Raw genomic sequence first — 26525 nt, forward strand, 5'->3', positions numbered from 1 at the left:
CCCCTGATTTTGCTTGGGGATAGCATGACCCCGGGACCCTGCGACCGTCATAAGGACGAACCCCTGTGTAAATCAGACAACCGTGGGGAGACGCAACGGACGTAAGTGTGGAAAATGGTCATATTGGGTCCCCTTTTTCAGTGCCATTTGCAGCTTTGAATGGTTACTAAGCCAACTGTTGTAAGTCGAGGACCACTAGTCTCCAGGATCGAGGGATTAGTAGTAGCAGTTTACTCCTGTTGTTACCGTGGGAGTAAATTCAACTGAACCTGTTGATGCGTTTGAGCAGCCTTTTGAAGCCAGGCGGATGTCGGCTCTGCACAGGGTCCCCGTAGGCGGCTCTTGGTAGCCCCCCCACCATTAAAGGGATGGAATTTTCCAGGCTGGATTCCCTGCCAGCCCCTCTCCCCCTCCCCCTTTTCTGCAATTAAGCCCTGGATGAAGAAATCCTGCCCCAGAGGAGGGGCCTTCCTTAGCATACCAAGGGAGGGCTGCGGGAATCCTGATTTTCCCAAAGTTTTTTTGAATGGGCTCAGCCACAAGCCTTCTCCATTCCCTACTCTTCCTCTCTCCTCTGCTTCTTCACAGCAGGCAGGATTCATCCCTGCTGTGTGAGTTTCTTGTTTGTCTCATTTTTTTTAAAATTTATAAAAAGGTTTTTATTAAGTAAACATTGGAAACGTTGGACACAGTGCCACATTTCTGGCGTAAAGTTGTTGGGTTTTTTTGGATCTTACAATAATAACAATTTATATCCATTACATAGGTTTGTGTAATCAAATTACCTACCCATTAATCCCTTTTCATGATATTGTTACTATCAGTACGTAGACATATCCAATTCCTACCTATCGTACAGTTTTAATAACCACATTTTCCAATTCTTAACTTATCCCTGTTTTTCTGTCCCAATATTTCCCCTCGTTTCTTTTTTTTTTTTAATATGAATTTTTTTATTCTTTCATTTCCATAACAAATAACCACATGTATACTATGACATAACCAACATCATATTATATTGTTAAATGTTTACATCAATTCGTCTTACCATCAACTCCCAAAAACAATTATTGGCTCTTCTGCTCTCCATACCCTCTCCATTCCCCTCGTTTCTAACCATTGGTAGCATTTCTCCCAGATTTTGTGGTATTCCTTGTCTTTCAGCTCTAGAGTCAACCTGTCCATCTCTGCGCACGTCAGAATCTTATTTATTATTTATTGTTCCGGGGTGGGGGGGAGGGGGATCTCTTTGTTTTTCTAATTTTGTGCGAAGACCAGTCTTGCCGCCGTTAAGTTATACAATATTAAATATAATCCACCTCTGCTATGTATTTTCTTTTGTAATCCCCAAGAGAAATAATTCTGGCCTCATCCCCATCCTTTGATTTAACATCTCTTCCAATCACTTTCTTATCTGGTTCCAAAAGGTGTCAAAAAGCTTTCGGGCACAAGAATATAACTTAAAACTAGTTAAACTTAGTGAAATGTAGTAATAATAGATTAAATAAATAATTGATAATGATAATGTATACAATGTCTAGTGTTATGATAAGTAATAATTGGATATGAATATTGAATGGTACCCATGAAAGGAAGATTAGAAATCCTTTTGGATTATATACAAAGGTTAATAAAAAAGAATTAAGTTAGATACAGTTAAGTTTTGATTATTAGGGGTAAAATGTTATGATACAGGATATAGTCAAATAAAGGAAGGATAATGATGACAACATATGTATGTATGTATGTATGTATGTATGTTTGTATATGTATATGTATAATATAAGGAAACTAGATGAAAATTGCCAACAGCGATTTGGAAAGGAGGATTAGAAAAGTTTGTTATTAAATATTATGGATATGTAGCTAGAATAGGATGTAAGGATTCAGGGTTATTGGAGGATTTTAGAAATATTAACTGAAATGCCAGTATGTGGTTATGTATTAAATTTTGGAATATTTTATGATGAAGGATGTTTAAATAATTATAGTCAAATATAAATGGAGTATAAGGGTAACATGTATAAATATTTGAGTTAAAATACTTGAGTTAATATGAATTATGCTTGATGAATGTGGAAGAGATGCACGAAAACCTTTTGTAACCAGCTGGTACACTTTCTACAGTATGTAAAGAAGGAAGATTTTATGTGTTGTGTTTGTTTTGAAAATAAAAATAAATAAATTCTAAAAAAGCTTTCGGGCACTCCCACCACATATGATAGGTTTGTCCCATATTTCATTAGCCGGGGGAGGTTTGTTCCAGCTGCGTATTGGGAGGACCATGTTTACATGTGAGATTGGGCTTTAGAAACAAAGAAAATTCACTGGGAATCTGGGAAGCCGGATTCACTTCATTGTGGTCGTAAGTTGAGGATTAACCGTAGCGATATACACTTATGCAGAGTCCTTGGGCGTTTTCCTAGCTGAGCAGACGATTCATGACCCAGCTAGGTAACGTCTTCAGTGCTAGAAAGTGCGGTTTAACACCTAACAACAACCACAGGGCAAGCCACTGGTATATAAAAGGAGAGTAATCCCCACTCCCTTCTAGCACTGAGGATGTTGCTTAGTCAGGTAATGAAACGCCTGAAGGGGTCTTCGGTGCTTTTGAACTAGGTTGTTTTCGTGCAGATGTTTCATGACCCAACTAGGGAACATCATTTCAGTTGATGGACTGATGGACTGTTATGGCTCATCAGTGGAGCTGGCAGCCAATTCGGACAGTGAGGAAGTTGGGGAGGAACCTGGGCCAGTCCTGGAGTCTGGGGAAGGCTCTGAGGAGGGCTCTGTGTCGGAGGCAGAGAGGGGGCCAGGACCATATGCCAGTTATCAGCTGCCTTTGGAGTCAGAGATCAGTGAGGCAGAAGAACAGCTGGAGCCTGTTCCCATGCGCAGAGCTGCCAGATGAAGGGAACAGCTAAAGAACAGGGGTCGACTTGGGAGTAAGGCCACAGGTGGGCGATGAATGGCCCCTCCCAGAGGAAATAAAAGAGGAGCGACAGGGGAATGGAGTTTGTAGGAGACCATTAGTTCGCTTAATTGGTTCCTGACTCTCTGAGACTCCTGGCCAAGTTTGGCAGCTCTCCAAGCCAGATAAGGTCTGTGACCGTAAATCCTCCCTTGAAAGACTTTGCTGGCTGTGAATGAGCAAAATTCACAATTAATAAAAGGGGTTTGGATGCTGCAACAGCCATAAATGTGAGGTCTTAAGCCTGTTTTTTTCAGTGCTGTTGTAACGTTGAACCGTCACAATAGTAAATAGGAAAAGGGTGGGGAGGAAGAGGGGGAAGAGAAGAGAGGGGGGAAAAAAGAAACAACAATCTTTCCTCTCTTCCTCCCCACCCTCTTCCTATTTACTTTTGCATTTTGTATCTTATTTTATCTGATAACCCAATAACAAATGTTAAACCGTAACTGTGAGAGGGATCTTGGAGTCCTAGAGGACAGCCATTTAAATTGGAGCCAGCCGTGGGCAGCAGCTGCCAAAAAAGCCAACACAGTTCTAGGCTGCATCAACAGAGGGAGATAATCGAGATCACGTGAAGGGTTAATACCTCTTTATAAGGCCTTGGTAAGGCCATACCTGGAGTACGGCAGCCGGTTTTGGTTGCCATGATGTAAAAAAGATGTGGAGACTCTAGAAAGAGTGCAGAGAAGAGCAACAAAGAGGATGAGGGGACTGGAGGCTAAAACATATGAAGAACGGTTGCAGGAACTGGGTAGGTCTAGTTTAATGAAAAGAAGGACCAGGAGAGACATGATAGCAGTCTTCCAATATCTCAGGGGCTGCCCCAAAGAAGAGGGAGTCAAGCTATTCTCCAAAACACCTGAAGGAAGGAGAAGAAGCAATGAGTGGAAACTAATCAAGGAGAGAAGCAACCTAAAACTAAGGAGAAACTTCCTGACAGTGAGAACAATTAATCAGTGGCTGTGAATGCTCCAACACTGGAAATTTTATACGTTGAAGTGGTGTAGGATTTCCTGCCTGAGCAGAGGTTTGGATTAGGAGATCTCCACTGTTCCTTCCACAACTCTTCTTTTCTCTTCTCTTCTCTTCTATAATTCTATTCGATTTTTCTATTCATTTTCTGTTCTATTCTATTCATTTTCTGTTCTGTTCTATTCATTTTCTGTTCTGTTCTATTCTATTCTATTCATTTTCTGTTCTATTCATTTTCTCTATTCATTTTCTCTATTCATTTTCTCTATTCTATTGCCTATTCTATTCTTATTCTTTTCTTTTCTATTCTATTCTATTGTCTATTCTATTCTTTTCTATTCTATTCATTTTCTCTATTCTATTCTATTCATATTCTTTTCTATTCTATTCTCCTATTGCCTATTCTATTCTTATTCTATCCTATTCTATTCTCCTATTCCCTATTCTATTCTATAATTCTATTCTAGTCTTCTATTGCCTATTCTATTCTTATTCTATCCTATTCTATTCTCCTATTCCCTATTCTATTCTATAATTCTATTCTATTCTCCTATTCCCTATTCTATTCTATAATTCTATTCTATTCTTCTATTCTACTCTCTTTGAACGGTCACTAATTGGACTGTTGCGAGTTGAGGATTATCTAATACTTTTCTTTCTTCCATTTTTTAAAATATAATTACGTTATCCGCACTTTAATTGTCCCCTTAATCTTCCTTTGTCCTCCAGCACATGGTTATGAGCTTCCGCGTCTCGGAGCTACAGGTGCTTCTGGGCTTCGCCGGGCGGAACAAGAGCGGGCGGAAACACGAGCTGCTGACCAAGGCACTGCAGTTGCTGAAGTCGGGCTGCAGCTCCGCCGTCCAGATGAAAATCAAGGAGTTGTACCGGAGGCGTTTCCCCCGCAAGATCCTCACCCCTTCGGACTTGTCCATGCTCCACCTCCAAGCCGGGCAGCTGCCCTCGGCCACGGCGTTGACGCAGGGCGCCATGTGCCACCTGCCTTACGACAACGGAGGGGTAGTGTCCGGAGTGCCATCCGGCATGCTGCCCCCCGTGCCGATGCTGGGCTCCAAACACGAGGCCGACGTGCCCCACCTGTCTCCCCCCATCCACCCGGTCCATCCGGACGTGAAGATGCGCCGGCTGCCCTTCTACGACGTTTACGACGAACTCATCAAACCCACCACTTTGGGTGAGTCCTCCATCTGGGCAGGCTTGGGCTGTGCCGAATATTTCCAGGTAGGAATTTCTGTGGAGATTCTCAGTCGTCCAGGTTGTCTCAAAGGTGCTATTTTTCCAGAGGCAACTGGACTTTCTGTTTTTTTCTTTAGAAGACGTTTCGCTTCCCATCCAAGAAGCTTCTTCAGCTCTGACGGGATGGTGGGGAAGGGGGATGGTGGGGAAGGGAAGGATTTATCCTCCTTGCAGACAGCTGGTCATTTGCATCCTTTTAGAGGGTCGTTGAGGCCACTTGGAGGTTTATTTGTGTCTTCTTTAAAGACATTTTGCTTCTCATCCAAGAAGCTTCTTCAGCTCTGACGGGATGGTGGGGAAGGATTGATCCTCCTTGCAGATAGCTGGGCATTTGCATCCTTTTAGAGGGTCTTTGAGGCCACTTGGAGGTTTCTCTGTGTCCTCAGGGCTACCTGAGTGATGCAAATGGTTCCTGCAGTGTGCAATTTTTTCCCCTCTGGAAATCCATTCCTACTCCCACACCATTCCAAGGGTGTCCATCCCAAATTGTATAGCTAAAAGTCTGTAGAGATTCTCCGTCATCCAGGTCCTGCTTGTCCCAAAGGTGCTTTTTCAGGAGGCAACTGGACATTCTGGGTTTTTTTCCCCGCAGATTATTTGTTTCTCATCCCAGAAGCTTCTTCAGTCCTAACTGGACGGTGGGGAAGGGAAGGATTGATACTCCTTGCAGGCAGCTGGTCATTTGCATCCTTTTTGGAGCAGGGGTGTCCCTTTACTGTATTTTTCTGGTAAGATACCTGTGCTTCTCTCCTTGCAGCTTCGGTGAACAGCCAGAGGTTCGAGGAAGCCCATTTCACCTTTGCTCTCACTCCTCAGCAGGTGCAACAGATTCTCACTTCCAGGTAAGGGGGTCTTTTCTTGTTATTTGCTCTGGGGATTCTCTGTCCTCCAGGTCCTGGTTGTCCCAAAGGGGCTTTTTCAGGAAGCAATTGGACTTTCTGGCTTTTTTCTTCGAAGACATTTCGCTTCTCATCCAAGAAGCTTCTTCAGCTCTGGCTGGAGGGTGGGGAATGGAAAGATTTATATTCCTTGCAGACAGCCGGTCATTTGCATCCTTTAAGGGGGTCGTTGAGGCCACTTGGAAGCTTATCTGTGTCCTCAGGGTCACCTGAGTAATGCAAATGGGTGTGGAAGGACCCATTTACTTGAGGACACAGATTTATCCAAGGATACCGATAAACCTCCAAGTGGCCTCAACAACTCTTTTAAAACAGAGGTGAAAACTCAAGGCCCGTGAGTCAGAGCTGGCCCGCGAGGTGCTTAGATCTGGCCCTCCCTGGAAACAGCAATCGCCCCGCGATGCCTCTGCCAGTGAAAACAAGAGCACGAGAGGAACGTATGAGCTCCATTTTCACTAGCAGAGGGCTGCAGAAGGCCGTTGCGGCCAAAACGGAACCTTGTTGAGTGACGTCGAGCTGGCCACGCCCATCCTGGCTGCCACCATCGCCACGAGTCCCTCGAGGTCAAACACAACCCTGATTGGGCCCTCAATGAAATCGAGTTTGACACCCCTGCTCTAAAAGGATGCAAATAGTTATATGTTCTGACCCCCCTCGTCCATCCAGGAACGAAAGCCAAAACAAATGTGAAAGAGAATGTTTTAATCAGTCCAGACTCTCGTTGGCTGCAAGCCCAAAATAAACAAAGAGATAAGCACTCTGGCAGCAAGTCCTACAAACCTAGGCAGCAATGCAAACAAGCTTCTCCAAGTTGTTTTCTCTTAATCATGAACGTTGACTTCTGCAAAAGGGCGTGGCACAAGCAGTCTCTTTTATAATCAGGAGAGGATCTTAATAAGCATCAGCTAAGCGTAATCATCTCCTACAATTACGCAGTTCTTGCCGCCGAGTAGCCCTTCGATGGCGTGCATCCCGAAACAACTCACAAGTGTTTTCCGGAGCTCTCCCTCTGATCCAAGGCTCTGCCGCCACCTGGTGAACAACCAGTCTCTCCTCGCCCTGCTCGGAGTCGGCACCCTGTCCAGGGTCCTCCACCTCCTCCAGGGCCGATAACTATACAATATTATGATGAGAATAGCTGGGAATTGCAATCAGGTCCACATTCCAGACTAAAATACGTTGGGGGTGTGTGCGTTTTAAAAACATAATTGTTACATATGTATACTTTTTTTTCTTCGTTGCTTAAAAAAAAGGTGTTAAAATTAAAGAGGTTTATTGATATGAAATTATAAATACCATCAACATAAAATGGAGCTTGCTCAGAGAATGTGAGGGAGAGTGGAAAAGAGGAGAGAGGCAAGGGAAGAAGAGAGGGTAAGGAGAGAGAGTGAAGAGAAGGAGAGAAAGAAGGAGTGGAAAGGAGAGAGAGGAGAAGAAGAGAGGAAGGGGAAGTAGAGAAGAGAAGAATGACAGAGGATAGAAAGGAGATAGAGAGGAGGAGGAGAGAGGGAGAAGAAGGCGATGGACAGGGTAATATGGTGTATGGAGGGCAGAGGAGCCAATAATTGTTTTTTGGGAGTTGATGGTAAGACAAATTGTTGTTAATATTTAATAATATAAAATTATGTCGGTTATGTAACAGTATACATGTGGTTATGTGTTATGAAAATGAAAAAATAAAAAACTTTAATTTAAAAAATAAAAGGATGCAAATGACCAGCCGTCTGCAAGGAATATAAATCCTTCCGTTCCCCACCATCCAGCCAGAAGCTGAAGAAGCTTCTTGAATGAGGAACGAAACGTCTTCAGAGAAAAAAACCCCAGAAAGTCCAGTTGGCTCTTGAAAAAAAAAAAGCACCTTTGAGGCTGTCTTGTTATTGGTCTGGAAATGTTTACGTACCCCTCATTGAGAAAAATCTCAAAGCAGTGTACGAAAACAAATTAGCAAGCAATAGCATACTGCAGGTCCAGCATGCATTAAAACTTGAGCATATGGAATAACATATATAAAATAACAGCAATAACAAAAAATTAGTGGCTGAAATTTAAGAACGATGATAGTTTTCCCCCTTGGTGAGGCTTATCTTCATGGCTATACCAAAGTTATTTTTTAATTGGGACTGGCATATTCTCTAGGGAGGCTATCATTGAAAAGGCTTGCCTTCTGCAGTAAATGGATGGAGAGGTAATCCTCGACTTACAACAGTTCATTTAGTGACAGTTCAAACCAGTTTTCACACTTACGACTGTTGTAGCATCCCTGCTGTGGCCCAGCAGAAGCCGTTGGAGCTGCCGATGGACTCCGATGGTGAGGAATCCTATGAGTCTGCTATGGAAGATGTGGAGGACCCTCGGCAGGGTTCAGACTCAGAGCAGGGACCAGAGAGGCTGGTTGGCCACCAGGAGGCGCCTGAGGCATGGAGCAGTGGGGAAGATCAAAGGGAGTTTGTCCCTGACGCCAGGCAACGAAGGGCGGAGAAACGAGGTAGCAGCTTTGGAGACAGACTCATAAGAGATAACCAAGCCCAGGTGGTTGTGGCTTGGCCCCTCCCAAGAGACTATATAAGAAGAGACTTTGGGAGGAGTCCTTTTGCAGGACACAACCATTCGTAGTAATCTGGAGAACGCCTTGTCTGGTCTGCCTTGTGTTCCCGTGTCTGTTGGAGTCTGGGTTGCTGCCAACGTCTTGCCAGTGAGTCATGTCTGGGCTTTCAGCCAACAGGATTATAATTGCTGTGAATAAAGAGTGGCAAACAGCTAAGCCTGTGTCTGCGTTCGTTACCGGACGGAGTGGGGCCACAACACATCCCCATAATCACATCCTCCAAATTCAAACACTTGGCAACTGGTTCATGCTTACGACCGCTGCAGTTTCCCAAGGTCACGCAATCTCTTTTGGCAAACAAGATTCATTCAACAATTTCGTTACTAACTTATGAACTTCAGTGATTCACTTAATTGCGGCAAGAAAAGTCGTAAAACGGGGCAAAACCCCACTTTACAAATGTCTCACGGAACAGATATTTTGGTTGTAGGATGGAGGCTTCCTTACCGCGTTTCCCCAAAAATAAGACAGGACGTATTTATTTTTATTTTTTGCTTATTATTATTTATTGTGGTCCAAAAGACGCATTAGGGGTTATCTTTCAGTTAGGTCTTATTTTGCGGGAAATATGGTATTAAATGTCTGGACGAAGATCTTAACTGGGGCTTATTTTTTGTGTAGGACTTATATTGCAAGCATCCTGAAAAATGCTAGGGTTTATTTTCCAGTTGGGTCTTATTTCCGGGAAAAAATGGTCTATATTTGTATATATAGCAAATGTTAAAGGGGTGGCTCAGTGGCTAAGATGATGAGCTTGTCGATCAGAAAGGTCGGCAGTTTGGCGGTTTGAATCCCTAGCGCTGCATAACGGAGTGAGCTCCCGTGACTTGTCCCAGCTTCTGCCAACTAAGCAGTTCGAAACTAAGCAGGTAAAAATGCAAGTAGAAAAACAGGGGCCACCTTTGGTGGGAAGGGAACAGTGTTCCGTACGCCTTTGGCGTTGAGTCATGCCGGCTACATGACCACGGAGAAGTCTTTGGACAGCGCTGGCTCTTCGGCTTCGAAACAGAGATGAGCACTGTCCCCTAGAGTCGGGAACGAATAGCACATATGTGCGAGGGGAACCTTTACCTTTTTATAGCATATGTTTGAGTACATAGGTAGGTAGATTGTTTTGAGAGCTGGCATCAGGATTTTATTTTATTTCCATGTGTGCCAGCGTGTTCACAGAAAAAAGTGACAATAAAGATAATCTTATCTTAAACCCAACAAAGGACGAAGAGTTAGTTTGTCTTGGCAACCCGCAGGAGCGATGCTGCCAGAAAAAGGATTTTGTGTTGTTTCCACTTCGCTTGGTGCAAAACCCTCTTGAGTCGCGCTAGAAGAAACGGGGCGGCTTTATCCATCACTGCGGCTGGCTTTTCCAGGAATAGATTAGATTAGATTAGATTAGATTTGTTTTATTTATATGCCGCCCTATTCCGGGAGGGACTCAGGGCGGCGAACAACTCAAAGGGGAAAAGGGGAACATAGAACATAATACAAGTAGTTAAAATAACCAAGAATCACACAACCACACAGGTCGAGAGGGGAGAGGAACTCATCAATACCTTCTAGGGCTGTTTTTTCTCAACCGTGACAACTTTAAGAGGTGTGGACTTCAACTCCCAGAATTCCCCAGCCAGCCTGGGGAGCATGGAAGCCCACACCTCTTTAAAAATTGCCACGGTTGAGAAACATCGTTCTGTTGACTCTTTCACTTTGGTTCTTTTTTTTTTTTTTTCAGGCTTAAAGTTTGAAATGTCAAACAGCCACCAAAAAATAAATTAAAAAAACCAATCCTTCCTATCTTCTTTGCCGCTACCCACCTACCCAGTTTTCCCGGAAATAAGATCCAACCGAGAAGAAGAGAAATGAGACAGAGCTATCAGACTTACCGTGTTTTTTGGAGTATAAGACGCTTCCGAAGGACGCACCTAGCTTTTGGGGAGGAAAACAAGGGGAAAAAATCCGCCTTTGCCTCCCAGCAATTTGCCTCCTTGCAGCCAACAGCAAACAGTACAGATAATATACACCGTTTATTTCTGTGCATGTGTGCCTGGCCCATAGAAATAGCAAGAATTGGAGAAATGTACACAGTATATTAATGCCAGAAAGTTTTCTTAAATGTAGTCACACTAACTCCTCCTAATTCAGTGTTTCTCAACCTTGGCGACTTTAAGTCCTGTGGACTTCAACTCCCAGAATCCCCCAGCCAGCGCAGCTGCGCTGGCTGGGGGATTCTGGGAGTTGAAGTCCACAGGACTTAAAGTCGCCAAGGTTGAGAAACACTGTCCTAATTATTTAAATATGACTAAGTCAGGGTCTAATTAGACAACAGGACGCTGTTACACTTCAGGCTATACTTATACAGATGCTGTTAAAATTGATGTGGCTTTCTGGAAGTCCAGTTATTCTCTGCGATTTAAAAGAAGAGACAACAGCACTGGGCCTCTCTTCAGATCAAGCGTTTATTTTAAAAAGCTTCTTCATTTCGTTAATTTTGTCTAGAGCAATAATAAAACAGTCTTTAAAAAATAAGTCTAATCGTTTGAATATTCTATAGGCATTTGCAGTTGTTGACTTGCCTCCTTGCAACAAACAGCAAACAGCCTGATTAGCACAAGAAAAAAAATAGGCCTCTGCCTTCCAGCCATTTGCCTCCTGGAGCAAACAGCAAGTTTCACTTTCCGTTTCAGCAGGGCCTCCGGATCATCAGCTGTTTCAGGCTGCAGGGGTTGCTATGGCCTCTGCAAGCCCTATTTCCCCCGTTTACTGCAAAGAGGCAAATTGCTGGGCGGCAGAGGCCAAAGGGCGGGGGACGATGGGTGGGGCTACATTCAGTGTATAAGACGCACCCAAATCCTCACCCTCTTTTAGGAGGGGAAAAGGTGCGTCTTATACTCCGAAAAATACGGTAACTGGAAAATGAGTCCTGGCATGATTTGTTAGGATGCTCGTAATATAAGCCCTACACCCCAAAATAAGCCCCAGTTAAGATTATCAGCCAGATGGATGCATTTAGTACCGTATTTCCTCAAAAATAAGACTTAGCCAGAAAATAAGCCCTAATGCATCTTTTGGAGGAAAAATTAATATAAGACCCGGTCTTATTTTTGGGAAAACACAGTGTTTTTCCTTTACACTGGTTCTGATAAGCTCTCATCCTACCTATTGATTGTCAGTATCTCACTAGTATTCTGTGATGTCACAGAAGTTCATCCAATGGGGCGAGAGATCTAATTTTTATGGATACATACGCACGGGATTCCAACATTCGCTTCGTTATTTTCTGGCTCAAATTTAAGCCTCTTTTCTTCTCTTTTTGTTCCCCCCCATGCAGAGATATCTTACCTGGTGCCAAATGTGATTATACTGTACAGGTGCAATTGAGGTAAGAAAGAGTTAATTTAAAAGAATGTTTGAAAAAGCAGCAAAATATTTGCTGCCTCTATAGTGGCAGGAGAGATCCTGACTCATCCGTCACCAAGGGACCTTGGAGGTCTTCTAGTCTGCCCAAGGAAGGATACTATATGGTGCAGTGGTACTGCGGCATTGCAGTCTAACTCTGCCCACTGCCAGCAGTTCGATCCTGACTGGCTCAAAGTTGACTCAGCCTTCCCTCCTTCCGAGGTGGGTAAAATGAGGACCCAGATTGTTGAGGGTAAGAGGCTGACTCTGTAAACTGCTTAGAGAGGGCTGGAAAATACCATGAAGTGGGATATGGTCGCATTGGTCGCATTGATCGATGATCTCTGGAGAGCCAGAGATGGAGGCTACGCGTCCATCCTGGTTCTCCTCGACCTCTCAGCGGCTTTCGATACCATTGACCATGGTATCCTTCTGCGACGACTGCGGGAGGTGGGGGTGGGCGGTACTGTTTTACAGTGGTTCTCCTCCTACCTCTCGGACAGGTCGCAGTCGGTGTTGGTGGGGAGGGAGAGATCGTCCCCGAGGCCCCTAACCTATGGGGTGCCGCAGGGTTCGGTTCTGTCCCCCCTGCTATTTAACATATACATGAAACCGCTGGGCGAGATCATTCGGAGGCACGGGATTAAGTACCATCAATATGCGGACGATACGCAGTTGTATCTGTCCGCCCCGTGCCAACTCAATGAAGCGGTGGACGTGATGAACCGGGGCCTTGAGGCTGTTAAAGACTGGATGAGAGCTAACAAACTGGTACTCAACCCGGAAAAGACCGAGTGGCTGTTGTGTTTTCCTCCCAAAAATTTGGTCAACGTGCCACCAATCAGGCTGGGGGGGCAAAATTTATACCCCTCAGACAGGGTCCGCAACTTGGGAGTCCTCCTGGATCCACAGCTGAGTTTTGACCATCACTTGTCGGCTGTGACCAGGGGGGCATTTGCCCAGGTTCGCCTGGTGCGCCAGTTGCGGCCCTACCTGGACCGGGAGGCTCTCACAACAGTCACTCGAGCCCTTGTGATCTCTAGGCTGGAATACTGCAATGTGCTCTACATGGGGCTGCCCTTGAAGAGCATCCGGCGACTTCAGCTAGTTCAGAACGCGGCCGCGCGAGTGATCATGGGCGCACCACGGTTCGCCCATATAACACCAATCCTCCGTGAGCTGCGCTGGCTACCTGTTGATCGTCGGGTGCACTTCAAGGTCTTACTTACCACCTATAAAGCGCTCCATGGTAGTGGATCTGACTATCTGAGAGACCGCCTTCTGCCAATTACCTCCCTGCGTCCCATCAGATCGCACAGAGTAGGCCTCCTCCGTATTCCATCCGCCAGTCAGTGCCGACTGACGACTACGCGGAGGAGAGCCTTCTCAGTTGCAGCTCCGACATTATGGAACAACCTCCCCGTGGAGATCCGTACCCTCGCCACAGTCCAGGCCTTCCGCACAGCCCTCAAGATCTGGCTATCCCGTCAGGCCTGGGGATAGGATTACTCTCACCCCGCCCGAATGTTGAGTGAATGTTGTGTTTCATGGATAATTTTCTTTTATTCACGATTCTTTTTCTTTTTAAGTCTTGTCTTGCACTCCCTTCCCCTGATTGTTGTGAGCCGCCCTGAGTCCCCTCAGGGAAAGGGCGGCATATAAATACTCAATAAAATCAAATCAAATCAAATATAAGTCTTAAGTGCTATTGCTAGTCTTCCTTCCTTCCTTCCTTCCTTCCTTCCTTCCTTCCTTCCTTCCTTCCTTCCTTCCTTCTTCTAAAGGTTGACTCAGTCTTCCCTCCTTCCGAGGTGGGTAAAATGAGGACCCAGATTGTTGGGGGTAAGAGGCTGACTCTGTAAACCACTTAGGGAGGACTGGAAAGTACCATGAAGTGGGATATAAGTCTTAAGTGCTGTTGCTATTCCTTCCTTCCTTCCTTCCTTCCTTCCTTCCTTCCTTCCTTCCTTCCTTCCTTCCTTCCTTCCTTCTTTCTTTCTTTCTTCTAAAGATTGACTCAGCCTTCCATCCTTCCAAGGTGGATAAAATGAGGACCCAGATTGTTGGGGGCAAGACGCTGACTCTGTAAACTGCTTAGAGAGGGCTGTAAAAGCACTGTGAAGTGGTGTATGAGTCTTAAGTGCAATTGCTATCTCTAACAAATAGCTGTCCAGTCTCTTCTTAAAAGCCTCCCATGTTGGAGCACTCACAACTTCTGGTGGCAAGCTGTTCCACGGGTTAATTGCTCTCCCCGTCTGGAAATTCCTCCTGATGTCCTGGTTCCTTCTCTCCTTGATCAGTTTCCATCCATTGCGTCTTCTCTAGCCACATCATGCAGTGCGAACAATATTTCAAACCTTCCACGCTCTGTGCTATATGCAAGGGAGCCCTGCTTGCTTACACTTAGTTGGATTTCTATTTGTTACTACCTATTGTCAATTTTTCCATTTCCACCTTGGTCTGATTTTAGTCTCCCAGACTGATCATGGTTCTCATATGGGCTTGCGAGTGTTGCCCACCCCCATAATTTAATGCCCCCCTGCGTCTTGGGTGACACCTCCACTGCCCTGCACATATGCCCACGGCTTTCTTGGAGCCTGGGGAGGACGAAAAATGGCCCAACATGGAAGTTTGGGAACGGATTGCCTGTTGGGCCGTTTTTCTCCCTCCGGAGGCATCAGGGAAGCCTCCGGAGGACGAAAGGCTGCCGAAAAAATCAAGGCCGAAAATCAGTTGGCCAGCGTGCGCATGTGCACTGGAGCTGACAGGGCAACGCCTCGCGTGCCCTTAGAAATACCTCCACGTGCCACAGATTCGCCATCCCAGGGCTAGGTTTATTGTGCTGTTACTGGTCAATGTTTTCTCCATGGATTCCAGCTGTCAAATCTGGGCTTCTCCTGGCGTTTCCCTCCCCTTAACCCTTCACATCTCTTACAGGTTTTGTTTGTGTGAAACCAGCTGCCCGCAAGAGGATTACTTCCCTCCCAACTTGTTTGTTAAAATCAACGGGAAGCTCTGCCCTTTGCCCGTAAGTAGACCAGTCCTCTCTCCTCTCTTCTTTCCCACGCTTGGAAGTCAATCGTTCACAGCAGATGATTGAGGCAGCCAACTCAGGGGCTCCCCGTTTGATTCGTCCTGCCCCAAGGCAGCTGGGGACTGGCAGCCTTCCTGGGTGGGCAGGCTCTCTCGGTTGGGGTGGGGGAAGAGAGAGATTGTCCAGGTAGCCCCTTTGCAAGGGAATTCCGTTGGGTTGGGTTGGGTCGTCTCTCACCTCCGAGGGGACCTGGGTGCTCTCTGAGCTTGCTTGTTTTCTTGCAGGCGTTTCGTGACCCAACTAGGGAATGCCATCAGGGCTAGAAGGGAAGGAGGATTGTGGGAGGGGGAGGGGAGGAGAAGGTGGAAAAAGAGGAGGAGGAGGAGGAAAAGGACTGTGGGATCCTTGATGCTTCCAGAACTTGTCTGTTTTCTTGCAGACGTTTCATGACCCAACTAGGTAACATCATCAGTGCAAGGGGTATGGGGTTGAGGAAAAGGAGGAGGAGGAGGAGGAGGAGGAGGAAAAGGACTGTGGGGTCCTTGATGCTCCCAGAACTTGGTTTTCTTGCAGACGTTTCATGACCCAACTAGGTAACATCATCAGTGCAAGGGGTGTGGGGTTGAGGAAAAGCAGGAAGAGGAGGAGGAGGAGGAGGAGGAGGAGGAGGAGGAGGAGGAGGAGGAGGAAAAGGACTGTGGGGTCCTTGATGCTCCCAGAACTTGGTTGTTTTCTTGCAGACATTTCATTACCCAACTAGGGAACACCATCAGTGCTAGAAGGGAGTGGAGTTTGTGGAGAGGAGGAGGAGGATTGTGGGTCCTTGATGCTCTCAGAACTTGTCTGTTTTCTTGCAGACGTTTCATGACCCAACTAGGTAACATCATCAGTGCAAGGGATGTGGGGTTGAGGAAGAGGAGGAGGAAGAGGAAAAGGACTGTGGGGTCCTTGATGCTCTCAGAACTTGTCTGTTTTCTTGCAGACGTTTCATGACCCAACTAGATAACATCATCAGTGCAAGGGATGTGGGGTTGAGGAAGAGGAAGAGGAGGAGGAGGAGGAGGAAAAGGACTGTGGGGTCCTTGATGCTCTCAGAACTTGTCTGTTTTCTTGCAGGCGTTTCATGACCCAACTAGGTAACATCATCAGTGTTAGCAAGAGTGCTGTTTGCTGTCAGTCTATATTCTGTCCGTGTGGGTGGGGGTGGTTTTAAGAGATTCTTCGGTGGGGCTGTTTCCTGATGGCTCTTTGGCAGTTCTTCCTTGATTGGGGTCTTGCTGACTTGATGGTTGGCCTGAAGTTAACCTTGGAATTAATCTTTGATGATCCGGGGGCTGATTGCTGGCGGAGAGGTCCTGGAGTCCTTTTGTTCTTTTTTCAACTCAGTGAAAGAAATTCAAATAGCTTTCCAAACAAGCCTGAATACAAGCTCCCTCGGGTTTTAGCAAGTTATCAAAAATTTCCATCAACATCGCTAATTCGGCCAACCCATTGTTTAATAATTCATCGGGAACATTAATTGTTTGTCTTCCTTGCAAGTTTGTTGGTCTCCTTCAAAACTATGCTTCTCACTCTTGGAAGTTTTGACCCTGGCTCAGGTGATAACATCACCCCAAACAGAGGGATGTTGTCCCTGTTTATGGCAGGGTGGGCTTGATTTCAATCGAGTCGATTTAAATCACGATTTAAAAACTTTGGGAAGGAAACTATAAATTGATGATGTCAGCAGCATATAGAGAAAACCTATATAAAACGTTCTATAGATGGCGTCTACCACCGGCAAGACTAGCAAAAATATTGTGACCCGACATTTGCGCGATAGACATATGCGCGATGACAAAACCGTGACGACAAAACCCTGACATCAAAATTGCGCCCACAAATTCGCGACGTCAAAATCGCGCCCACAAAACCGCGATGACAAGCACAATAAAACCGAAAAATTGTTAGGGTTAGGGTTATAATGTGCGATTTTGTCGTCGCGCATTTGTCATCGCGCTATTGTCGAAAAACCAATTAGCGATTTTGAGGGCGCGGTTGGTCAGGCCTGCAGTCATATTCCTTTTAGGATTTTTGGCCTGCCGCACTCTAATCGCAGCTGCCAGGACAGATGACCTTAACTTTTGGAGAAAGAATGTTGTTATGGCTACTATGCTGTTTCATTAGTGGAGTAACTGGGAGGGGGAATAGTAAGGAGTAGAATTGTAGAATGTGTTGTTGTCAAAATAAAACACTCCTTTCTAGAAGCCCTAGGTCGTTCTTTGTCTCTGCACCTGAGCGGAACTGGATGCGTGGCAGAGGAAGATTGGACCATGGGATGGACTTGTGGGTGTGGTGGGGGCAAGATCTTGAACTTTCAACTGGGTGGGAATTCCAGGAAGTTTTCAGATTCAGGTTTCCCGCAGATGTACCAACATGGCTCTCTTATTAAATTGGAACTTTGAGGAAAGTTCTGCCTTGGACTCTGATTTAATTCTGGATGGTATTTGGAACGCTGACATTCCGGTCACCTCATTGCAGCTGCCAGGCCAGATGACCTTAACTTTTGGAGAAAGAATGTTGTTATGGCTACATATCACCTACGCTCTGTATAACCCTCCCGGTTTCCCACAGTAGAAACTGTGGTAGGCCTGTAGGCCCAAGGGAAAAGATGGCTTCCAGGCCATATATACCCTGCCTGCCTGTGTATTGCGATGATGGTCAGCATGGCCGTAGTGTGGCCACACTTAACCGCGGCTGTTCTCTTCTGCCCATGCAGGGTTACCTCCCTCCCACCAAAAACGGCGCCGAACCCAAGCGACCGAGCCGGCCGATCAACATCACGCCTTTGGTGCGCCTCTCGGCCACAGTCCCCAACACCATTGTGGTCAACTGGTCATCTGAATTTGGCCGGGTAAGTGGGACTCGGAAGCGGCATTGCCAATGGAGGCAGCGACATAGCCGGCCTGTGGAAGCCCACAAGGGGTGGGGGCACTCGCCAAACGCTGTGATGGGCGTTCGGGTAGTCCTCAACTTGCAACAGTTCATTTAGTGACCATTCAAAGTTACGCCGACACTGAAAAAAATGACTTGGGGTCGTTTTTCACACTTACGACCGTTGCAGAGTCTCCACGGGTTACGTGATCAAAATTCAGCCCCTTGGCAACTGGGTTTGTATTTAATTTTTAAATTAGGGGTCTCCAATCGTCAATCCCCAGGCCACAGCCCACTACCTGGCCGGGCCACAAAGCCAGAAAAGTTTTGGTATTCTTGGAGTCCTAGTGGACAACCATTTAAATAGGAGCCAGCCGTATGCAGCAGCTGCCAAAAAAGCCAACACAGTTCTAGGCTGCATCAACAGAGGGATAGAAATCAAGATCATGTGAAGGGTTAATACCACTTTATCAGGCCTTGGAAAGGCCACTCTTGGAAACTGCATTCAGTTTTGGTCGCCACGATGTAGAAAAGATGTGGAGACTCTAGAAAGAGTGCAGAGAAGAGCAAGAAAGAGGATTAGGGGACTGGAGGCTAAAACATATGAAGAACGGTTGCAGGAACTGGGTATTAATGAAAAGAAGGACATGGGGAGACATGATAGCAGTGTTCCAATATCTCAGGAACTGCCCCAAAGAGAGGGAGTCAAGCTATTCTCAAAAGCACCTGAAGGGAGGAGAAGAAGCAATGGGTGGAAACTAATCAAGGAAAGAAGCAACTTAGAACTGAGGAGAAATTTCCTGACAGTTAGAACAATTAATCAGTGGAACAGAAGTTGCCTCCAGAAGTTGTGAATGCCCCAACACTGGAAGTCTTTAAGAAGATGTTGGATAGCCATTTGGCTGGAACGGTATAGGGTTTACTGCCTAAGCAGGGGGTTGGACTAGAAGACCTCCAAGGTCCCTTCCAACTATTCTGTTCCATTCTATTCTATTCAGAATTCTATTCTATTCATTCTATTCTGAATTCTTTTCTTTCCTATTCTAATTCTACTCTGTTCTATTCTATTCAGAATTCTATTCCATTCTATTCAGAATTCTATTCTATTCCCTAGTCTAGTCTAGTCTGGTCTATTCTATTCTATTCTATTCTTATCCCTATCCCATCCCTACACGATTCTATCTTTGGTCACTAATTGGATTGTTGTGAATTGAGGACTATCTAATCTTTTTCTTTCTTAATTTTTTAAATATAATTATGTTATCCGCACTTTAATTTCCCTCTTAATCTATGTTTGTCTGGAAGTTTTTAAGAAGAGATTGGATGGTCATTTGTCTGAAGTGGTGTGGGGTTTCCTGCCTGAGCAGGGGGTTGGACTGGAAGACCTCTTAAGGCCCCTTCCAACTCTGTTATTCTATTCTAAAACTCTGCTTGAAATGACTCAAGGAACTAGCCAACCCAGAATGAAGCCTCTTGCTTCAATAAATACATTCATTTATCAATGTTGAGTCAGGCCCAGCTTCTTCAGATTAAACCTAATCTTGCGTTTTCTCCTTGCAGAATTACTCCCTCTCTGTTTACCTGGTGAAGCAGCTGACCTCGGTAACATTGCTGCAGAAGCTGAGGGCCAAAGGGATCCGGAACCCGGACCACTCCCGAGCGCTGAGTGAGTGCCTGGGTCTTTTGACCGAGGGTTTAGCAGCAGCTGCCCTCCACTGGCCTGGGGGGGCGGGGGGGGGGTGTCTTGAAAAATGTCAGACTTGAACCCAGGGCACCGTCCCACAAAGTGAAATTCAGTGGTGGGAGAAAAAAAGTAAGGTTCTACATTTAGGCAAGGAAAACCCAATGCCCAAGTATGTAGCATAAGTGGTATCCTATAGTAGTAACTCTGAGAGGGATCTTGGAATCCTAGTGGACAATCCCTTAACTATGAGCCAGCCGTTTATAGCAGCTGCCTAAAAAGCCAACAGAGTTATAGGCTGCATCAACAGAAGGATAAAATCAAGATCACATGAAGTATTGTTGTTAGTTGTGAAGTTGTGTCCGACCCCATGGATCACATTCCTCCAGGCCTTCCTGTCCGCTACCATCCTCTGGAGTCCCTTGAAGCTCAGGCCGACTGCTTCAGTGACTCCATCCAGCCCCCTCCTTCTCCGTCATCCCCTTCTTCTTCTTCTGCCCTCAATCGTTCCCAGCATGAGGTTCTTCTCCAGGGAGTCTTTCTTCCTTCTCATCAGGTGGCCAAAGTCTTTGAGTTTCCTCTTCAGGATCCGGCCTTCTAAAGAGCAGCCAGGGTTGATCTCTAGGACTGACCGGTTGGATGGCCTTGCAGTCCCAGGGACTCCAGCACCAGAGTTCAAAGGCCGCCATTCTTCAGCCTTCCTTATGGTCCAACCTTCACAGCCATCCATTGCAACTAGGAAAACCAGAGCCTTGACTAGAGGCACTTTTGATTGGCAGGGTGATGTCTCTGCTTTTTAGGATGCTGCCTAGATTTCCCATCGCTTTCCTCCCCAGGAGCAAGCCTCTTTTAATCTCCTACTACAGTAATTACTTGCTATTTCATAGGTGGCAAATCTACCCATACTCACCGATTTGAAAACCTGGACCCCCCAAAAATATGAATGGAGGTCCAAGTCTCCAGATTGATGGATAGCCCTGTTACACAGGACTATAATATATATATATTTTAATTTAGAGGCCGCCCAACTCCCAGCCTCTTTTAATTCCTTGGCTGCCGTCCCCATCTGCGGTGATCTTGGAGCCCATCTATTGGCCAGGAATTAAGAGGGCTGGATGACACGATCTCATCATTAAGTGTTAATACCTCTTTATAATCCCTTGGTAAGGCCACACTTGGAATACTGCATTCAGTTTTGGTCGCCACGATGTAGAAAAGATGTGGAGACTCTAGAAAGAATGCAGAGAAGAGCAAGAAAGAGGATTAGGGGACTGGAGGCTAAAACATATGAAGAACAGTTGCAGGAACTGGGCATGTCTAGTTTAATGAAAAGAAGGACCAGGGGAGACATGATAGCATCTTCCAATATCTCAGGGGCTGCCACAAAGAAGAGGGAGTCAAGCTATTCTCCACAAAGCACCAGAGGGCAGGACAAGAAGCAATGGGTGGAAACTAACCAAGGAGAAGAGCAACCTGGAATTAAGGAGAAACTTCCTAACAGGGAGAACAATTAACCAGTGGAACCGCTTGCCACCTGAACTTGTAGGTGCTCCAACACTGGAGATTTTTAAGAAAAGACTGGACAGCCACCTGTCAAATGGGATAGGATCCCCTACCTGACTAGAAGACCTCTGAAGTCCCCCTCCCCCATCTCTGTTTTTCTGTATTCTGTATGATTTGTACCACTGCGTAAATGGGTGGAGGGGCCACTGCCAGCTATTCCATGCCCGGGGTGGCGGTTTGTACTTTCCCAGCTTGGAACAGAACAACCCCTTCTTCCTCTCCCCCCCCCTCCCTGGTCTGGCATTTTATTCCACACTTCTTTCCTGTGCGTTTACAAGCAGCGGGAATTCAAATCAAGCCCCTTCAGCCTTGTTAAATTAGCGGGTGTTGAATGCTAGAAGTCTAAAGCAAGAAATGCTTGGCCAAGGAAACTGTTTTAAAACATTAAAAATAACTAGAATGAAACAACAAAACTCCTGGCATGGATGGTTTGCCAGTTGAAATCTATAAATCTTTTTTGGAAATTTTAGGACAGGAGATGATAGCAATATTTAATGCTGTCTTGACGGACTCTATTGCACCGAAATCATGGGCCGAGGCTTATATAACCCTTTTGCCTAAAGTTGGAGCTGACCGTACCCAAATTAAAAACTATAGGCCCATTTCACTTTTGAATGTGGATTATAAAATCTTTGCAGCTATATTGGCAGATAGACTCAAATTTTTCCTTAACAAATTTATACACTCTGATCAGAACGGCTTCCTGCCGTCAAGGCATTTGAAAGACAATGTCAGAATTATTTTGGATGCCTTAGAATATTATGAAGCTCGGCCAGATAAACAAGTGGCATTTATGTTTCTTGACGCACAAAAGGCTTTTGATCGGGTAAATTGGAATTTTATGTTGTCACAACTAGAAAACATGAAGTTTGGAGAAAGTTTTTTAAATGCAATTCGGGCAATTTATGTACGACAAACCGCGACAATATTGGTAAATGGAGAAGAGGCGGGTGACATTGTGATTGGTAAAGGCACAAGACAAGGATGCCCGCTATCCCCCCTACTGTTTATCCTCACATTAGAACCCCTTCTTAGAATAGTGAGAAGCGATACACAAATTAAAGGGTTACGAGTTAAAGCTCAGGAATTCAAGGTCCAGGCTTTCGCCGACGACCTTGTCTTTATCCTGGAGGACCCTATGGAGTCTGGGATACAACTTTTATGTAAAATAGAAGAGTACGGTAGGATAGCGGGGCTACGTATAAACAAAGAGAAGACAAAACTGCTAATTAAAAATATGACTCTGAACCAGAAAAGGGAAGTACAAAGCCTGTTAGGGATCAACATGGCCCACAAAATACAATATTTGGGAATTTGGCTGACGGAGAGATGTTCCTCTATCAAGGTAGATAACTATATGAAATTACTACAACAGGTATCCAAAGATATGACTAATTGGAGTAGCAAACAATTGTCTCTGATGGGCAGGATCGCGACAGTCAAGACTTATGTATTACCACAATTTTTGTTTTTGTTTCAAACGGCACCAACTAAATTGGACAAAATTTTTTTTAAATCCTTGGAGACAATAGTGACACAGTTTATATGGCAAGGCAAGAAAGCACGAATTAAAGCCCAAACTTTACAAAAACGCAGAGAACTGGGAGGCTTCGGAGTACCCAACTGGGAAGCATACTATAACGCAGCAATCATGACATGGGTGAAAGATTGGGTGATGCTGAATAGAAGGCGCCTATTGGCTATAGAGGGACATGACCTCCCCCAGGGATGGCATGCCTCCCTCTGGCAAGAAAGAGACACCCCCCATAGGTACTTCATGGGACATTATATTCGGAAGATTTTGATGGGGGTCTGGGAAAAAATGAGGAAAAAATATTATCTTAGGGTTCCGTGTTGGTTGGCACCATTAGAAGCCTTAACGCATCCGAGTTTATTTAATTGGACAAGAAACATAACATATAAAGATATTATGACAGAAGAGGGCAACATAAAAACAAAGATGGAACTAGAGCAACAGGGCAGGAATTTGGAATGGTGGGAATATTTACAGGTTAGAAACAGGTTTAAAAGTGATAAGGCACGTTTCGGGATCTACCCAAACCCTCAGGGGCTAGATAAGATCTTGTTTGGTGGAGACAAAAAAATGTTATCGAAGATCTACCAATTTTTGACCTGCCATGATACTAATGAAGAGATGGACAAAAGCCTTCTAACAGTATGGGAGAGAAACCTAGGTTATGAAATTGAAATGGGCAAATGGTGGGATCTATGGAGTAAGACCATTAAACTTACAACATCCACTGCATTCAAAGAAAACATATACAAGATGGTTTATAGGTGGCACTTCCCCCCAACGAGGTTAGCTAAGATGTTTCCTGGGTTATCTCCATTGTGTTGGAAATGTGGAAGAAAGGATGGCACATTCTACCATATTTGGTGGTCCTGTACTGAGGCCACGAAATATTGGAAAAGGATTAAAAAATGGTTAAAAGAGGTTACCGGGGCAAACATTGAATGGAGACCTGAGAACCTGTTACTAAGCATCAAACCAGATAACATAAGTAGTTCAATATGGCATTTGAGCTTGCATATAATTGTGGCCGCAAGAATAACCTATGCACAATTTTGGAAATCCACCACTATACCGCCGGAAGACGCATTAATTAAAAAGATCTACGAATGTGCAGAAATGGATAGAATGACGGGTTGGCTGAGGGACAAAGGAGAAACAGAACATTATCTTAGCTGGAACCTATGGTATATGTGGGCGAATAGGAGAACAGCAGGGACTTAAAATGGGGAAAGTTAACATAAGTACTGTAATAGATCCCTGAATCTTGCAATGAGAAGATGTGGCTTAGAGATCTAATAATGAGGAAAGAAAGGAAAACTGGGCTGTGAATGACTGTCACCGTGGGGGGGGGAGGGGGGGTTGTATGTCTAAAACGGTATCTGTATCTGTATGTTTTTCTTTATATTGTTATGTATGATTTGTCTTGTTTATGTCGTTGTATTTTTGTCGCTGTATTGTGTTTTTCTGTTTTTTAAAGGTAATGTTTAATAAAAACTATATTTAAAAAAAAAAAAAAAAAAAAACTAGAATGGGAGCCGCAGTGGATGGCAGCCAAAGTTACTTACCTTTATAGCACCTGGGGCCAAAGCCAAGAGTACTGGTAGTCCTCGACTTCCGACAGTTCGTTTAGGGACCATTCAAAGTTACGACGCCACTGAAAAAAGAGTGTTAAGGCCATTTTTCTCACTTGCAACCGTTTCAGCAGCCCCCATGATCATGGGATCAAAACTCAGATGGTTGGCAAACTGGTTCATAGTTACAACCGTTGCTGTGTCCCAACATCATGTGATCGCCTTTGGCAGCCTTCTGACAAGCAAAATCAATGGGGAAGCCAGATTCGCTTAACCGCGGTGTTATTAACTTAACAGCTGCAATTATTCGCTTAACAACGGTGGCTAGAAAGGTCGTAAAAGGGGGCAAAACTTCCTTAACCAATGTCTCGCTTAGCAACAGAAATTTGGGGCTTAATTGTCATCATAAGTCGAGGAATACATATACATATACCTATATCCATATCCATATTTCTTTCTTCTTCCTATTATCTCTCTCTCTTCCATCCATCCATCCATCCATCCATCCATCCATCCATCCATCCATCCATCTATCTATACATCTATGTATGTATGTATGTATGTATGTATGCATGCATGCATGCATGCATGCATGCATCTATCTATCTATCTATCTATCTATCTATCTATCTATCTATCTATCTATCTATCTATCTATTCTCTCTCTCTCTCTCTCATATCTATCTAGTCTGTCTGTCTGTCTGTCTACCCACCCACCCATCCATCCATCCATCCATCCATCCATCCATCCATCCCATCCATCCATCTATCTAGCTATTTAGCAATAGCAATAGCAGTTAGACTTATATACCGCTTCATAGGGCTTTCAGCCCTCTCTAAGCGGTTTACAGAGTCAACATATCGTCCCCAACAACAATCCGGGTCCTCATTTTACCCACCTCGGGAGGATGGAAGGCTGAGTCAACCCTGAGCCGGTGAGATTTGAACAGCCGAACTGCAGAACTGCAGTCAGCTGAAGTAGCCTGCAGTGCTGCATTTAACCACTGCGCCACCTCGGCTCTTTATCAATCTTTATTTATCAATCTTTCTATTCTCTCTCTCATATCTATCTAATCTACCTACCTACCTATCTATCTAGCCATCCATCCATCCATCCACCTACCTATCTATCTAATCTTCCTATTTTATCTTTCTGTCTCTCTATTGATCTCTCTATCTCTCTGGCTGACTGGTTGGCTATCTATCGTGTATCTACCTACCTACCTACCTACATCTATCTATATCCTTTTGTCATTCCTATTTTATTGTGTTTTTTTTAATCTAGGTGGAATGTTAATACGTGTCATAAGTCCCTGAATGTTATGCCCTACGGGAAATAACTCTCTTATGTGTATTATTTATACTTAGGATTAAAAAAAGCTTTTTCCCCCCCTCCCCTGCAGTCAAAGAGAAGCTGACGGCTGATCCTGACAGTGAAATCGCCACCACAAGTTTGCGAGTGTCACTCATGTGTCCGGTAATGTCTGCTCACAATGCTCTCTTAATATCTCTCTTTTAATATATTTTGTGGGGGGGGGGATCTGATCTGCTTAATACCAAGAAGAAACCCCATAAAACGTATTTACAGTTGGATAGTCCTCTTTTTCCATGCTCCGTATTTTTCAGAGTACAGGATGCACCAAGATTTTGAAGAGGCAAATTTTAAAAAAAGTTTTTGCACTCTGCAGACCTCCCCAAAACAGCCCGTTGTTTTTTTTTTGCAAAAATGGGCCTGTTTTTTGTAAAAAATAGGGCATGCATAGCCTTTAGGAGGCTTATAGAGTGCTCCTGAGGGCTAGGAGGGGGGCAAAAACGAGCAAAAACGGCCTGTTTTTTGCTCATTTTTGCCCTGCCCAGCCCAAAGGAGCACCCTGAAAGCCTCCTAAAGGCTCTGGGCGGCCATTTTTGCAAAGGGGGCAGGGTTTCAGGAGGCAAAAAAATGCAATGTATAAGACACACCCAGAATTTCACCCTCTTTTCTGATGAAAAATGGTGCGTCTGATACTCTGAAAAATACAGTATTTAGAGATTCTCATCCAGGCCCTGGTTGTCCCAAAGGTGCTTTTTTTTCAAGAATTCAACTGGACTTTCTGGTTTTTTCTTTGAAGACGTTTCGCTTCTCCTCCCAGTAGCTT

At 44.8% G+C, this 26525-nt stretch overlaps 1 protein-coding gene across 2 annotated transcripts in view; it reads left to right on the forward strand.

The window, feature by feature from the left end:
• PIAS3 (protein inhibitor of activated STAT 3) overlaps positions 1-26525 on the forward strand; it is a 43238-nt gene that overhangs the window by 6285 nt on the left and 10428 nt on the right. For both annotated transcript variants that reach the window (XM_087705356.1, XM_087705355.1), the window contains exons 2-8: positions 4673-5138; positions 5958-6042; positions 12027-12077; positions 15032-15122; positions 17887-18021; positions 19602-19707; positions 25794-25867. In XM_087705356.1, the coding sequence (XP_087561482.1) occupies positions 4676-5138; positions 5958-6042; positions 12027-12077; positions 15032-15122; positions 17887-18021; positions 19602-19707; positions 25794-25867 (1005 nt within the window). In that variant the 5' untranslated portion in view covers positions 4673-4675. The remainder of the gene's footprint in view (positions 1-4672; positions 5139-5957; positions 6043-12026; positions 12078-15031; positions 15123-17886; positions 18022-19601; positions 19708-25793; positions 25868-26525) is intronic.

This window comes from Thamnophis sirtalis, unplaced genomic scaffold, assembly GCF_051295495.1.
Source record: "Thamnophis sirtalis isolate CommonGarterSnake01/CBP01778 unplaced genomic scaffold, rThaSir2_p1.2 scaffold_2, whole genome shotgun sequence".
NCBI classification, from domain to species: Eukaryota; Metazoa; Chordata; class Lepidosauria; order Squamata; family Natricidae; genus Thamnophis; species Thamnophis sirtalis.